Raw genomic sequence first — 17,617 nt, forward strand, 5'->3', positions numbered from 1 at the left:
ATGTTTGAAAAACATCAATGCGAAAGAACTCAAAACCGATCTCGAGAGGTTCCTTCATATTAGCATCCAAGGCTTCTTTTGACGGGAAATAAAGTCTGAAAGTGCGGAACTGACCAATCTGCTCAGCTTTTTCGCAGGATGGGATCAACTTAGCCACATCTTCTGCTTTAAGATCGTTTGGGACAAATCGCAGAACTCCTAAAAACCTCTTTGATTTGACGCTTGTTTTAAGTGGACTATTTTCTACCTTCATGGCATTAGCAACCTTTTCAGTGGAATCCTTTGATTTGACTATTACTTTACACTCATCTTTTTTTTTTTAGCTCTACTATATCGTCACTTAACTTTCCACATGTAGTCAGAATAAAGTCCTTACGGGCGTCGGGAGATTAAAAAGACTTAGGAGGGTTTTTCACTACGACCGAGTATGGTAGAGGGGTGGAATGCTGTTTTGTAGTAACGCCAGTGGGCCACAACATTTGAGCCCGTTTCAGATGTTCCTTGATTCAGTCTAACTTTCTACACACCTGGTGCACTTTAGTTGTAATACAAGCACCAACTGCATCGGCACTCTCGGGTACTTCATCGGGCTCACATATGACGAATCTAGGCAAAGCTTTCTTGTCTTTGAAGCATCGATAGACGGCCTTCACTAAATCTAGCACATTTTCAGAGTCCTTATTAGCTGTTATCATTCTATCATTGTATCCCAAATTTTCATAAAGTGCCCATAATACTCTCTTTGCATCAAGGACAGATTCAGGAAAGAAGAACTCGACCACTCTATTAACGAAAGCTTATGTTTTTAATCCACAAACTAGTGATCGGGTAATAAAGTTCAGTAGCGGAATCCATACAAGTTCGGTTTTGCTACATTCACCCATTCCGTATCCCTCTCGCCTCAATTAACACAGGTATTTTTTTCTTCAATTGTCTTCCAGAATCTAAGTCGGTATCCAAGCCGGTTATTACAATTGTTATATCTCCTCACTAAACAGGTTTACACACGACCTACAGTTTACCCTTCGAGTGTTAATTAGCTATGGTCACTGAATTAATAGCAAGTTAAAATCCAATAAATTCAAACAGGTGTTCTCACTCTGAAAACTAAATGTGGTCCACTGAACTTTTTAATGTGACAAAAGTTCAGAACATTAGATCGGTGACCTGTCGACTACGGAAAACTAACGACGATGAGATTTTGAAGATATTTTTTTATTAGGAATGGCATAAAGTTAAAGACAGTGGCCTATGCTAAACTAGAGAGGTGCAATATAAACTCGAACATATAGAGAGGAGAAATAGTTTCTCAACTCTTAAATAAATTCCTGCATAGATACTAAAAATAGAACAAGGAATTTCCAATCCTATTAGTTTCCATGTGATATTTAAATCCAAAGATTTCGATCCTCACTACGACAATTTGAATGAAACAAGTGCTTTCTAGACTAAAGATTTCGAATCTGATGGTAGATATTAAGTTGCCCTGGACAGTTGTATTTTGAAGAATTCATATGATGTCTTGCGTGTCCAAAGAAAGAGAAAGATGTATGATTTAAAGTAAGACCTTGCGATTGGCCATTACCCAGCGAGGAATTACCTTTCCACTGAGTATACCTTTGCCATCTTACCCTATAAAATATATACAAATATACAAAAACTGCATCTAGTTAACAACAAAATGGCGTGGAACCGAAATTAGGTCCCTTCTTGTCTAACTATGTAATAAAACACAGATATTATTGATTGGTTGGAAGGAAGTGGCCAGTCTAATACTGAGGTTTAAACTCCACCATCTATGTAAAACAGCCTAAATAAGCTACGACTTGTACGTACCTACCGAATCATCTCTAGAAGGAGAAAACGTCTCTTGGAAATCTTCCTTGGACGTTTCTATTTAAACATCACTTTAGACCACTACGCTCGGTACTAGATTGGGGAGGCAATTTATAGGTATAAGCGAGCCAGTAGGCTTAATTTACTAAGAAAAAACTTCCTAAATCTTTAGATCTGTACCTCTAAATGTTTATGCTCGTACAAGATATCTCAGTAGCATTGGAATACCCTCTGATTACAAGGTTGTTTCAAACGTCCCAGAACCTATAACCTAGGTGAGAAGATAAAAAAGAAGGGCTTGAAAATGATATAAAAAAATTACTATTTGATTCGTCTACAGGCAAAATGAACAACTCAAAAAGAAAAATGTAAAATACATGATAAAACCACTCAGGGGATTTTTAACCAATTAATGACATCGATGGATGCGCACGAGCAACTCTGCAAGCCGAGTGAAAGGCCTTTTCAACTTCTGACTCTACCATCTGAAGCGGTTGAAAGTTATCCGTCTTGCCTGCGTCATGACTCATCATCAGCCTAGATTTCTTACCTTAACTTAGACCTTAGTTCTTTCTGTACTGCCAGAGACACCTAGGGCATCCAATCATCCCTCATATGTGCTGCTGCCCACACGTCTTCCATTGGGGTTGGACTGTCGAATTGATAAACTTCAGGTCCCACTGATAGAGTACTTTTTCGATCACCAAACTTTCTTTAGTCGATTAGAAGCTCCACTGGCTTGTCCAATCCTAGACTGTACCTTCTTTTCGCTTGATCCAGTTCGTTCGACTGTACTTCCGAGGTATCTGAATTCCACTACCTACTCAACTGAATTGTCCCCGCACTTTTTGCCAAGTGGTGAGTCACTCGTTGCCATGCTTTTTTTCTCGTTCAAAAAAATCTTCCGTCTCAAAAGACTTCCTTTCTGTCGTATAACATCGATAAGTTCTTGGAGCCATTCCTTGTTTGCCTCAATCAGGGTGATATCGTCGGCAAAATCAAGATCTGCAAGTCGTTTATTATTGCATATTTAGATCACAAACCCCGTGCAATCTTGGAACGCATAATCGATAATAAGGGCGAAAAGCAGGGGGTAGAGGACAAATCCAGTTGGAATACAGGAATGATAATGAAATACCTTGTATTTCCTTCTTGGGTCCGAGCGCAGCACTGCATGTTTTCGTAAAACATCATGTTTTCGTCAAACATCACAGAGCTTGGAACCGCAGCCGGACAAGTTGGATTGGCAATCAGTACCAAAAAACAAAAGCCATAGGCAACAATATTAATTCAATGACGGTCCGGCCAGTGATGGTTGGTCCTGATGAGCTAGAGGAGGTTGCAGAATTCATATATCTTGAAAATCTCATAAACTCTGCTGGAAGCTTGAAGTGATGTCTAGAAGATGTTCTATCTTTTTGTGGGGCCGATTCATACTCTAATCACTAACTATTAATCGCTAGTTTTAAGTTAAAGCTAAAGACTGTTGGTAAACGCAAACAAAAACAACTATGAAAGTGTTTGACATTCAGAAGCTCTGTGATACATATATAAGGCAAACTGATTATGCTACCCATATTTAATACATTAAAAAACCTAACATGCAATAAAACAGTCGTCTATGTTGATGAGGAGGGGAGTATACGCGAAAAAAGAGATGGAGCAGTGGATCAGTGATAGTTCCTGGAAACTCATACAAAATATAAAAGAATTAAAGATCCATCTGAAATGCGGTAATAGTAATGTTACCTCACTTTATAAAGACATGTCAAAACCTAATATAAAGAAAGCTCTAAAGCGGTAAAGCTTCGCTTTACAAAGCGAAACTACCAGTTTCGCTGCTTCAATATAGCATATAGCTAAAATAAAATAGAAAATAGCTGTGAAATAGAAATAAGAATTTGACATTCAGAAGCTCTGTGATAAACATATAAGGCAAACTTATTATGCTGCCCTATTTGATAAATTAAAAAAGCCTAACATGCAATAAAACAATCGTATATGTTGATGAGGAGGGGAGTATATTTACTGATCCTATGTGAGGAAGCGAGGAAGAGTTAATAGGTTACGCAAAAAAATAGAGGGAGTAGTGGATCAGTGATGGTTCCTGGAAACTCATACAAAAGAGGAAAAAAAATAAAGATCCATCTGAAATGCTGTAATAGTAATGTTACCTCACTCTATAAAGACAATGTCAAAACCCAATATAAAGAATCCTATAAGGCTGTAAAGCCGTCAACAAGGAATGACAGACGTTGATTCTCGAAAATAGTGGCAGCTCAATCAGCTGCGAGCAAAGGTAATAGTAGAACTGTGTACCGAATCACAAGGGAGTTTAATGGCGACCCTCTACAACCTCAGTGGGCTTTTGGGAGTAAAATGGGTGTACTACTTAAGACAAAAGAAGATAATGATAAGATATGGAGATAATACCTCAGCGAAGTAATAAATTTTTCTTCCCTTACAAATCCCATGGAGCTTTTTTTTCGATTGCCACTCTTTGAACTTGGTACCAATATTGTACCCATAAGTCTGCTGATAGTCAAAACCGTTTTATAAACTTGAAGAATGGTAAAGCCGCCGGAGCTGACGGTTAACAGCCTGCATTTTTAAAGTTTGGATCCACGGTCTTACCTAGATATTTACATGAAATTTTAAACCAGATTTGGGAAACTGAGAGTGTCCTCACGGCCTGGAAGAACAGTGTCATTGTTAAACTGCTTAAGAAAGGTCGAACCGCTGACTGCAACAATTGGCGAAGTATCACCTTGCAGTTTATGGGAAGTAAAGCCTTTTGCTCAATACTCCTAAATCGTATCCATTCGAGAATCGACAAAATTTTGAGATATGAGCAGCCCAGGTTACGACCAAACAGATCTTGTGCTGATCTAATATTAAGTTTAGGGATATTAATTGAAGAATCAAATGAGGGGTAGACTAGAATATTAGTAGCATTTATTCACTTTTAAAGGCTTGTCTATGCGTAGGGAATTGTTATGGAGAATGTTACGGCACTATGGGCTACCGGACAAGAATATTTGTTTAATTGTTACTTTATATACTGAACAGCTGGGTGCTGTACGAACCGACGATGGAAACCTGACTGAATGGATCCAAATCCACTCGGGTGTATGACAAGGTTGGCTCTCTTTTATGCTTTTCACGATTCTCATTGACTACATATTCCGGACCTGCCACTTTGTTGGACTCATACAGTTGAATGAGAGCCACACTATCTTCGATGGTGATTTTACTATTTAATTTCTCTCTAAACATTCTACAACTCTCAAATCAAAGCCTATATTGAAAACAGACGAAAATATGTATGTCAAAATCCTAAGAGTGCTAAAGGTTTTTCTTACTAAGATGAACGATTTCCTTGCTCTGCTTTTTTTTTATTCTATAAATGTGGAGCATTTGAGAAAATTTATGGGGAAATATTTCGTTTGCATGATTTTATGGTGGAAAATATACTATCCTATTTGTGCACTATTGACTTCAGTGCCATGAGAATAAATTTTAGTACAAAAATTGTGTGTAAATTTGTTTCTGAATAAAAGTTTACGTAGAGAAAATTTTTTACTCGATCGAACAGATTTTTTCTTCGGATTTCATTTACTGCACAGAGAAGATCATCATCAACAATGACTAGGTGTGGCTGATCCTTTATCTCTAAAATATATGCATCCTGAATGAATAGCCCGGGTCATGTTTCTTATTTGTAGCTTCACTTTGTTATATCTCATCTTACAGTCAATGAGACTCTTTTCACTTATGTTAATAAATTTGTACTTTCGACTTTGCTTGTTTTAATAAGTCAGAGATTGTAATCAATCTTAAATCATCACTTTTTGCAATTCCTGTATGTAAATCTGTTCTTTTGTAGTCATAGCATCCGTTATATTCGCAACAATGCCGTAGAAACCACATTTTCTTTTTATTTAACATTTGAAACTTGATCCGGAGTCCAGGTCCCAATATAATTTAAATCCATGCTGCTACCCATATCTAGGGTGTAAAGTAAGTTCCTCTGCCTTTTTTTCACAATAAAACAAGGGTAAGTGGTCTCCCCTTGTTCAAATTTATCATAATGACAATTAGAACATGAAAATCCTTTAGCATGTGATCTGCAAATATGCCAATCACAGCTCGAACAGTCTTTAAGCTGAATTGCATACTCCCTATGTAATTTATGCGGGTTGCACAATCTATATTTGTCGTCATATCTTTCTGCGATAGTGCAATTCCAACTTGACCAGCTTCCTTGAGCGCACAAGCGACAAGGACATGTGTGAAAATCTCTTGGAAGAAAAAAAAATCCTATTGACGCTGAATTAAAAAAAAAAATACTCATCCAAATTCAGATTCCTATTGGTCCTTATAAAGAGAGCAACTATCTTATGACGTAATCCCTGTATGAAAAAAAAGAATTTCATTATTTAAAAAATTATTTGAAAAACATATGCACAAAAATTATGATTAGTCTCATGGCTTTTTCAATGGATGACCAATTTTCATCTATGTGATCGATAAAACCACTCGATCCTTCTTGCATGGTGCCTATATTCACTATGTTCACTTTGTCAGCAAAACATAATTGCTTGTCCATCTTGAACCGACTCAATGATATTGCATACACTCTAAACTTCTTATCCCATTCAAAAGTTAGTCGGTTTCCCATAGCTATACATAGTGCAATATTTTCTGCTCTATTTTCACTTCACTCTCCGGTTTTTTAATGCCCAGTAATATAAAATAATTCATTTTTCATCATTAAACAAGAGCTAAGAGCTCATATGGCACTTGTGACGAGGCCGGAAGAGCCAAGAGCTCATATGGTATAAGCTCTAGCAAAATTTTAAGAATCAATAGATTGGTTTAAAAGGAAAATCAGAGGCTTAATGCCGGTCAGGATTTAAAATAAGAGCTCTGAGTCACGAGGTCCTTTTAAATATCAAAATTAATTAAGATCCAATCACCCACTCATAAGTTATAAATTCGTCATTTTGTCTAATTTTTCCTCTCTCTTCAGCCCCCTAGATGGTCGAATCGGGGAAAACGACTTTATCAAGTTGTGCAGCTCCCTGACACGTCTACCAATTTTCATCGTCCTAGCACGTCCAGAAGCGCCAAACTCGATAAAAGCACTGAACCCCACCCGGTAACTCCCCCAAAGAGAGCGGATCCAGTAGGGTTATGTCAATCACGTATCTAAGACATTTGCTTATTCTACCCACCAAGTTTCATCCCGATTTCTCCACTCTAAGTGTTTTCCAAGATTTCCAGTTTCCCCTCCAACTCCCCCCAACGTCAACAGATCTGGTTGGGATTTGAAATAAGAGCTCTGAGACATGAGTTTCTTCTAAATATCAAATTTCATTAAGATCCGATCACCCCTTCTTAAGTTAAAAATACCTAAATTTTTCTAATTTTTCCGAATTAAAACCCTCCAGCTCCCCCAAAGAGAACGGATCCGTTCCAATTATGTCAATCACGTATCTATAACTTGAGCTTATTCTTCCCATCAAGTTTCATCCCGATCTCTAAACTCTAAGCGTTTTCCAAGGTTTCTTTTCCCCCCCTCCAACCCCTTTTGTCCCCGGATCCAATTCAAATTTCAAATGGAGCATCTGAGACATAAGATCCTTCTTATAGAAGATCCTATCACCCATTCGTAAGATAAAGATCCCTAAATTTTCATGTTTTCCAAGAATTCCGGTTTCCCCTCCAACTCCCCCCAATGTCAGCGGATCTGTTCGGGATTTGAAATGAGATCTTTAAAGCACAAGATCTTTCTAAATAGTATATTTAATTTAAATCTGGTCACCCGTTCGTAGGTAACAAATACCTCATATTTCCTAATTTTTCCTAAGTACCCCCCTACCCCCTGTCTTGCTATGTCATTCACGTATCTTGGACTTGTGCTTATTAATCCCACCAAGTTTCATACCAATCTCTTCGCTTAAAGTGTTTTACAAGATTTCTGGTTCGTATCCAGCGTCCCATGACTCTGGATCCGGTCGGGATTTAGAATAAGAGATCCGAGTTGCGAATTCCTTCTAAATATAAAATTTTATTAAGATCTGATCAGTCCTTCGTAGGTTAAAAATAACTCATTTTTTCTAATTTTTCAGAATTAACCCTCCCCCCAACTCCTCATACGTCTGCCAAATTTCATCGTCCTAGCATACCTGGAAGTGCCTAAACTGCATAACCAGGACAGACAGACAGACCTAATTTTTCCTAAGTACCCCCCTACCCCCTGTCTGGCTATGTCATTTACGTATCTTGGACTTGTGCTTATTAATCCCACCAAGTTTCATCCCGATCTCTTCGCTTTAAGCGTTTTACAAGATTTCGGGTTCGGATCCAGCGTCCCATGACTCTGGATCCGGTCAGGATTTAAAATAAGAGATCCAAGTTGCGAATTCCTTCTAAATATAAAATTTCATTAAGATCTGATCAGTCCTTCGTAGGTTAAAAATAACTCAGTTTTTCTAATTTTTCAGAATTAACCCTTCCCCCAACTCCTCATACGTCTGCCAAATTTCATCGTCCTAGCATACCTGGAAGTGCCTAAACTGCATAACCAGGACAGACAGACAGACCTAATTTTTCCTAAGTACCCCCCTACCCCCTGTCTGGCTATGTCATTTACGTATCTTGGACTTGTGCTTATTAATCCCACCAAGTTTCATCCCGATCTCTTCGCTTTAAGCGTTTTACAAGATTTCGGGTTCGGATCCAGCGTCCCATGACTCTGGATCCGGTCAGAATTTAAAATAAGAGATCCAAGTTGCGAATTCCTTCTAAATATAAAATTTCATTAAGATCTGATCAGTCCTTCGTAGGTTAAAAATAACTCATTTTTTCTAATTTTTCAGAATTAACCCTCCCCCCAACTCCTCATACGTCTGCCAAATTTCATCGTCCTAGCATACCTGGAAGTGCCTAAACTGCATAACCAGGACAGACAGACAGACCGACCGACAGATTTTGCGATCGCTATATGTCACTTGGTAGATATCAAGTGCCATAAAAACTGGAATCAGATTCAAGCAACAGAATCAGATTCATCTACAACTATGGAATAAATTAAATCTCCGCCAATCTTTGTTCAATATACCTTACAGAAAGGCTATCCTTATAAAGATTCATAGAAATTGATGATCATTGTATCAACGTTTTGTAGTGCATTGGTCTTTTGGACGCTAACGGCCTATGTTACATTAGATCAACGTCGAGTCCCATTCAATTACTTGCAGAGACTCCATTACCTATCAATTATCTCTACTAAATTCACCCAAGGACGGGCCGTCATGCATTACGGGATAGATAACTCAGTCCTACTTTCTTTACTTTGCTTGAATTTTTTTATTGAATCCTAGGTTATATTGCACTTTTTTGCAATGTTTCGATATTAAAGAACAATTATCTTTGATTCAGTATGCATAATAATTCATTTCTTAGTCCAGACTTATTCACCAGAATAATGAGAGGTCATGCAGGTACGATTCCACAGTCAAGCTTTTATAGGCAGGAAACAGGTGTACGAATTAAGGTGACTACTGTCCCCTCCCCTAGACTTTGAAAAGTACCTTATTATTTCTATTTTACAGCTATTTTCTATTTTATTTTAGCTATGTGCTATATTAAAGCAGCGAGACTGGTTAACTGGTCGTTTTTATTTGTCACCCCTGTGCTTTATTTTTTCGCAACTATTAAACAACACACTACTCATAAAATTCCTAAAAAGAGTGTTAGATCGAAACACAAAGTACGCCATTAGAACCATCTAGTTTGAAAAACCCTATAGAGGAAACTTACTGTCCCTTGGCTTGAACAACAAGAAAAATTCGATGTCCAGGAATCGAAATCTCCACAATCTAAAACCATGATCGAAGCAAAATAAGTCAAGCCATTTCTATTCGTCTCAGAGACTTCCTTCAAACTCAACAACTGGTCAGCCAGTTCAATCAGACTCCGGTAAACTTATGTACTTAGAAGTTATAAATATATTCATGACTGAGACGGACTGACATCTGATGCAAAATATGCCTCTGCTCGACGCTTTATCTGCTTTCAACCCCTCCTCAAGTTCTGATTTTCTCGAATTTTTTAAAGTGGATCTCGTGTCGATGACTATGCCATAGAATTACAGCTTTCTCTTGCAAAACTGTATCTGTCAAAAAGTAATATTTCAAAAATGGATCTTTTGCGAGCTATCAAAATTTTATCTGACCTCCCAATAGCCTATGCTGCAGTGCTAAAACTGATAAGGCAAGTTACTCCTTTGCCTGTGACCAATACCAGCAATGAACGATTCTTCTCGGTGTTATGGCATATGAAGGACTATCCACGATCGACAATGGGAAATGACAGACTCAGTGACGTGACTATGGCCTTTGGAAAAAGAGGAGGTAAAGAAACTGAATTTGGATTATTTAGTCGACAAATTCTCTTAAAAGTGTTTAGGTATATTTGCTCAATGTTGTTCTGTTTTTTCTTTATCTTCATTAAATAAGAATTGAAAAAAATCCTTGCCACTTTTCCTCCCCCCTACATTTTTGTAAATCGATGCCACTGGAAGTATGAAGGATTACTTGAAAGGAGGGTGGTCAAACATTGTACGTAATTTGCTATTTGCAGAATATAAATACTCTGACAAATGTTATCCTTACATAAAGACTAAAATAATGTCGCGGGTACAGCGGGTGCCGGGGCTTGGTTGGTCTTGTACGGAAAGATCAATTTGAACTTATGTGCTGGGTAGTACTTTTCTTGAGGGGTTGGGAAAAGGGGGTAGTTAAGCCTATCGAAGCTTCCTCAAGGATAAACCTTAAGGGTTATCCTTAAGGATAACATACTATGAGTGCATGTTTTGAGTCCTTAGGTACCAAACCCCTTCAGGTTTCTGTTTGTAACTACAGCCTACTCTATTTAGAAAATAAATTTTTGTTAATATTACTTCTTTTTAAGGTTACTGTGTCATGATGCTTGCGATTGCGTTTCTAACCTTCAGAAATGTAATGGATTTTGGGATACGCAAGATCAATGGTTTCCACCAGTATCTTTAAATTGTTTTTATAATTTAAATGAGTGGATCCACCAGGATGGAATTCTTTATTTTTGTTAATTATACACAGTTCCTTTTTTTGTGTGTGTGTGTGTTTAACATTTTTTAAGTATAAGCACATATTTCTTGCAATCTGAATAAATTTTGTAATGTCAAAACAATACGTGCATGCTTTTATTAGAAAATTTAGTGTTTAACTGACTACAACTAAAAAAAGAAACCTTCAGAAATACTTACAAAGACGAAAATGAAGAAAATAAACATAGTCAAACGAACATGTAAGTATGATTTTACAATCCTATATAATTTAGCCCCTTCAAACCCTCCCTGTCGATGAATACCAAAACTAAAACCAAGATTCCACTCTTCCGAATTAAACCAATTGTGATCGTATAGTTTTTGCCGCATTGGTCACAAAATAGGGCAAAAAGTACACTACACAAATAAAAGAAGACACTCTTGTATTCTGGTCACAATATGTTACAAAACTAACACATAACATCACCATTTGTTTTCACCTAAGGCAATACGGCTCCTTAAGGGACAATCCTATCTCGTCCATTATAAACTTTTCTAGCTTGTGTAGCCTAACTGTTTAGAATTGATTGGTGGTGTTGCCACAACTTGTAGAGCTTGTACCAGAGATCCGAACTAATGGCAGAAAACCAAAAGCTGACACCTATTTTCTAGGATATCTTACAAAAACCATTTAACTTCTCGTGTTTTGTGCCGGGGATAGAGGTATTCAGTTTTAATGAAGCTTGCATCATCAGAAAGTGTGAATTTTGTTTTACGGATTAAACGAAACTGAAATGGAACTTTCAGAGGTAGTCTTCAAGTTTATAAAATATTCCAAGCGGAAGTGCTTGGAATAAATAGAAAGAAAAGAATATGTTTTCACCTACTTTCCATATGAGAGTGTCCAGATTCACTTGAAATTTGAAATATGAGTTTCTATTAAATTTATTTTTCTTGCTAAAAAATTCATCAAATTTCTTTCTTTTTTACAACTTTCTGTTATATATTTTTTTTCTTGTCTGAAAATTCAGTTAAACTTTTTTCTTGTTTTCTTGTTTCTGTTAAAGTTGTTTTCATGTTTGAAAATTCTCTTCATGTGTTTCTGTCTTTTTTCAAGTTTCTGTTCAAGTATTTTGTCACATGTTTCCTTGAAAGTCTTTCCCACACTTTTGATGAGCAGTTAACCGAGGTATATCAAACAATACTATAGTACAAAAAAAGATAATATATGTTCACTAAAGTATCATCAAACTAAAAAAAATGATTATCTGTGGGTCTATACTAGATTATTTTTCTTATTCGTGGTTGTTTCTGCATGATGCTTAAATTGCTTGTATAATTTAAATTTCTGTGAAAATTATTTAGTACAGATCTTGCTGTTATAAGCCCTTTCTCCAGTGTTAAGTCACAAATGGGTATATAAATTAGAAATTCGGAAATTATTGTTTAGCATATTGTACTAATTTGTTTTGTTTCATAGTTTTTTCCTTTTATCAATATTTCTGTGTAGAGGCAAAAGGTTCAATTTCCAAATAATGAGTTTTAATGATTTTTGAGTGATAAATGAAAGTGATGGTTTGTGATCTGTGCCAGGTTTGTTGGTGTTTCCCTTGTCTATTTTGAAGGAGCCTTCTTTGAAACTTACTTTTATCACCATTTACTTATGCTGTTTCGTTTCATGGTCTGAGCTGTCTGTGCTAGGTTGACTTGTGATTGCTAGTTATGTTTGTGTTTCTCTTGAGGACTTGCTTGAAACTTTTGGTTTGCCACGCTTAGTTATGGTGTTTTGTTTCTTGGCTTAGGCTAGGTTGCCTTGCCAGTGCTTGGTTTGTTTGTGTTTCTTAATCTGTTTCAAAGAAAATTCTTCAAAACTTATGGTTCGCCATGTTTAGTAAGGCTGTTTCATGGTTTCACCTGTCTGTGCTAGGTTTGTGTGTGATTCCATGGTATATTTTGAAGGGGTGCCGTTCGCAACTTATAGTTCTCCATGTTTCCCTTGTCTATATCGAAGGGGTTTTGTTTGAAAATTATGGTTTGCAATGTTTAGTTATAGGCCTATTTTTTCGCTTCTTGGGTTAGGCTAGGTTGACTTGTCTGTACAGGGTTTGTTTTCGCTTCTATTGTCTAGTTTGAAGCGATCTTGCTTGAAGCATATGTTTTGGCATGTTATGGTTTGCCACATCTAGTCATGCTGTTTCACGGTTTGACTTCACTGTGCTAGGTTTGTTTGTGTTTCCCGTGTGTATTTCATAGGGTTCTTGTTTGAAAATTATAGTTTACAACATTTAATTATGCTGTTTCATGATTTGACTTGTGTGTGCTAAGTTTGTTTGTGATTCCCTTCCATATTTCAAAGGTCTTGTTTAAAACTTATAGTTTACCATTTTTAATTATGCTGTTTCACGATTTGACTTGTGTATGCTAGGTTTGTGTATATTTCCCTGTGTATGTTTGAAGCTTAATGGATTTTCTGGGCTAGATTATTTTCTTTTTCCTTGTCTCTTTCGAAGGGGTCTTGTTTAAAACTCATGGTTTTACAAATTTAAGAATGCTGTTCCATTGTTTAACTTATCTTACTAGGTTTGTTTGGGTTTCCCGTGTCTATTTCCAAGGGATCTTGTTTGAAAATTATGGTTGACAATCCTTATGCTGCTTCATGGTGTTACTTGTTTCTGCTAGGTTTGTTTGTGTTTCTGTTGTCTGTTTCGAAGGGGGTCTTGTTAAAAACTTATGGTTTACCTTGTTTATTTGTGCTTTTACATGGTTTAACTTGTCTGCACTAGGTTTGTTTGTGTTTCCCGTGTCTATTTCATAGGGATCTTGATTGAAAATTATGGTTTACGTTTCATTATAGGTATAAAGAAAGGAGTACCCCAAAAAAACTGTCCCCTTCTTTCTTATACTACGATGTCTAATGTGTCGCACCTTAGAAGGCTGACAAAAGCAAATTTTCCGCGAAATGCTAGTCCTTTTTTAAGACCATTACTTTTTTTCTTTAAAGGGTTCAAATTACTAATTTTTTCCAATAACCCACCTGATACTACATGCACGGTTATGGGTATTTATTTATAAAGTAAAACAACGAGGCTTTATATAATAAACTATGGTTTACTTTGTTTATCTAATGGATTTTCTCGTCAAGTGTTGTGCTTACCAAAATCTTTTTGTAATTTGCACTTTTTTCCCCTTTTTTAATTGAATCTTAAATTTAGATTATTAAAGAACTTTGTCCTCATGTGTCAAAAAAGAAAAACCCTTTTAACCTGATGAAAAACATGCCCCTCAAACCTCAGAGTAGCAGATAGCCTATACTTGCAGATACGTAGTATTATTACCAGTTTTTTTTAACTTACAGTGGTCAACTGGCTGGACCCCGCGGAAAATAGTAAAAGACACGTATATTAATTATCGACATTCCCAATTTCCAAAAACAAGTTTTTAACATTGAAATAACACATCTATACCTTGCAGACTGACAAAAACGTCTTGAATATTAATTATGAGATCGAAATACAAAGAGCAAATACTAACAAAATTAATTTTTACGAAATCAAAGAGCGAAATTGAAGCTTAAGCGAACAAAAAACATTGCTTTTAAACTTATTCAACTTATCTCTATGTAATTATCTCGAAAAAAATACTGACGATACTTCCCTATATTTGTAGGATTATGCAAATCTAGTAATTTAGCAAAATGACAGAACCCCCGCAAAAACATCAAGAATGTTCCTTTACGAGCTAAAAAGTTCATGGCTAATAGTTAGCTTATCTTTATTTATCGCATATACATTATTCAGTACCATTTTCAAATTGATGAAAAGCACTGATGATCCCATATATAGATATCATGAATCCTAAATTACAAAATAATTTTTCCAAAACACACGTCAATAGCCTCCTACGCTATGAAAATATTCTTATGATTTGTTTATAGAATTCGGCTTAGAATATACTTTGTCAATTAATTAAGCTTGACTGATAAACAATCTGATAAAACAGAATGGCTGGCGTTTAAACTTTGTACCAAAATTTAGGTCTTTAGACGCTGCAGCGTCAGCAATAAACTTAACATGAATTTTTCCACAGGTCAACCCACCTCAGAAACAACAACTGCAGCAACCACAGAGACCCCAAACACGACGACCAGCTTACTTTTCTCATCGTCAACGTCAAAAACAACTGCAAAGGTTACAACGCCGACAGAAACATCCGTTTATTCCACATCAGATTACATTTCACCTAATCACTCGACGACAACAGTCGCAACAACCACACAATTTCATAAGGACAGTGATTTATCTTCGATTACAGCAATCCTGATTCCCGTTTTGGTCTTTAATATTTTAACTTTCATTATTCTTATTGTTTTGATATTGTTCTTAGTTTTGCGTCAGAAAAGAAAAAAATCCAAAAATTCGGTTGAAAAGAAAAAAGTTAGATCAAATGAAATGGAAGAGCCTCAAGATAATAGTTCTGAAGGAAAGTTTGACACATTTTCTAGAAATTACTGGGCAAAGGCTACATGGCCTTTAACACATAGAATGAAAGAACTAGATAGAGGTTCAGCTCCAAATTTAAATATTGTTAACTCTACTGACACAATCACAAAAGATTCATTAAGTGAATGTTAACCAAAATTGATAGTTTTGTCACTGTTACGTCTGAAGGTAGTATCTGATATTTTCACACTTCTGAGGTGATTCAATTTTTGAATTCAAATTGATAAACTATTTTTGGCGATAATTTCAGAAGTTTGAAATGACAGATACGACTCTTGGACGCAATAACGAGGATTGATTTAATATAGATTTCAGTGTATTTTGTATATATCCCAATCCTGATCACTCCGTATTCAGTATCATCTTAACCTATTCTTTATATTATATTGCAAGATGGGTCTCAAATATATTGACATTCATTGTTCTTATCCCTTTGTTAGTATTCTAATCTTTGTGTTGACAAAGGTGAAAAACCGAACTAAAAGAGGATAAAAGGACAAAAGGTGAATTGAACGAAAGCAAACAATGAAAATGTAATGTGTCTGAAGGAAAACTTTATAGAGCTAGATAATGCGCTGTTCCTGGAGAGATATCTCTAAACCCCCTATACTACTAAACTCTAAGTGGCAGTAGATTTAGACTCAAAAACTGTACCCGATTTCATACCCACGGTATCCTCGGCTAATGGAGTAATCCGAAGACTTCAAAGGAATGCAGAAAGTCTCTAAATCAAAGATCAGCTGAAAAGAGAAAAGGCTTGAATAATTTGTCATTGTATCTTCTGCAAATTTTGTTTTAATTATGTGTGCTCTATATTGTTTTTAGTGTTTTCCAGAATGATCTATTACTGCTCTGGCCCATTTTATTTTGGTACAATACCATGCAACATAATGTTACTTCAGCGCAAAGAGGGGGGCTGGGGCAGTGTCACTTTTCCTTATTTATAAGATATGTTTCTCTTCGTTGGAAGCTTTGATATCTACTTTAATTTGAAAATCGGATATATTAATTTTTTCATGTTACACCATACTCAGGATAGGGTTATACTAGAAATGAGGGGACGAATTTCAGCTTTTCATCAAAGTTTAACTGTTTTAAGCGCTACTCAGAGACAGAAATAGCTTAAAGTGTGCTTTAATAAAAACTGAAAGGCTTGAAGAGTCTTTGAAGAGTCAAACCTAAATCTGAGAAAAAATTAGATTTCAGAATGTAGCCTTAGGAATGTCTCTAGGAATGTAGGCATTACAGCCCTATATTCCTAGCCATAGAACCTTGCGGGAGTCATATGATGACTCATTTGTTTTTGTAGTTGAAATTTATTGTTGATAAATCTGTCCAACTATTTATCTGCTTTTAGCTATTTTTCTAGAGATTCTAAAGTTCCCCGGATGTTCAAACTCTGTAGGTTCAAAACTTTTTTTGGAATACCTAAATTGAATTTTCAGCTCATAATTTCACATTTTTAATGGCATTTTTCAGACCAAGTTTATTCTTAGCGCTTGTCCTCTCACTTCGACGCAGGTGGGTACATAAATCATCCAATCTTTTATCTTACAATTAAAAAGGACCTACAATGACAGAGAAGCTATAACCATTTGGACAACCATTTTACACGTTTAGTCCGAATACTTTTCTTTTGATAAAGTGAGACTTGCGAGTAAATCTCCTGCTGATATTTTTCCAAGGAGCGTCTAACAGACATTTGGTAATTTTTTGTGTTACAGCATGCTTTTTGAAACACCCGAGGTCCCTCTTCCTCTTCTATTATACGATAATCTAACTTTCCTCCACAATATGGTGCACGATTGTACAAAATTAAACATTATTCATTCAGGTCTCTAAGAAATCAACTTGGTGACACAAAGCTTAGAATTTATGTCCTTAATGACCGCTTTTAGAGTAGAAATATGTTTATGGGTGAATATGTCACATGCAAAGGTAAGGGTTCTGAAACTGGGGTTTTGCATGAATGGCTTTCAGTGATGGGCTACCTCAGACTTTTCTTGACAGTATTTTTGTCCTATTCAGGCAACAAATGTCATCTTGTAAATAGGAGAAATAGACATTAGCTGCAGTGCACTATCTCTTGATACTTAAAATAGGTAGTCAACGGTAGTCATCATCAAACTCCTTTTAAAGGGTATTTTGCCTTTTTTTTTATAAATATTCTACAGGTTTTTTTGCTACA

At 36.2% G+C, this 17,617-nt stretch overlaps 1 protein-coding gene across 1 annotated transcript in view; it reads left to right on the forward strand.

The window, feature by feature from the left end:
- LOC136034796 (uncharacterized) overlaps nt 1–11,073 on the forward strand; it is a 50,698-nt gene extending 39,625 nt beyond the window's left edge. Inside the window, exon 5 of the mRNA XM_065716211.1 lies at nt 10,816–11,073. Within this exon, the coding sequence (XP_065572283.1) occupies nt 10,816–10,913 (98 nt within the window). The 3' untranslated portion in view covers nt 10,914–11,073. The remainder of the gene's footprint in view (nt 1–10,815) is intronic.
- The last annotated feature ends 6,544 nt before the right edge of the window (nt 11,074–17,617 follow it).

This window comes from Artemia franciscana, chromosome 13 (genome assembly GCF_032884065.1).
Source record: "Artemia franciscana chromosome 13, ASM3288406v1, whole genome shotgun sequence".
NCBI lineage: Eukaryota > Metazoa > Arthropoda > Branchiopoda > Anostraca > Artemiidae > Artemia > Artemia franciscana.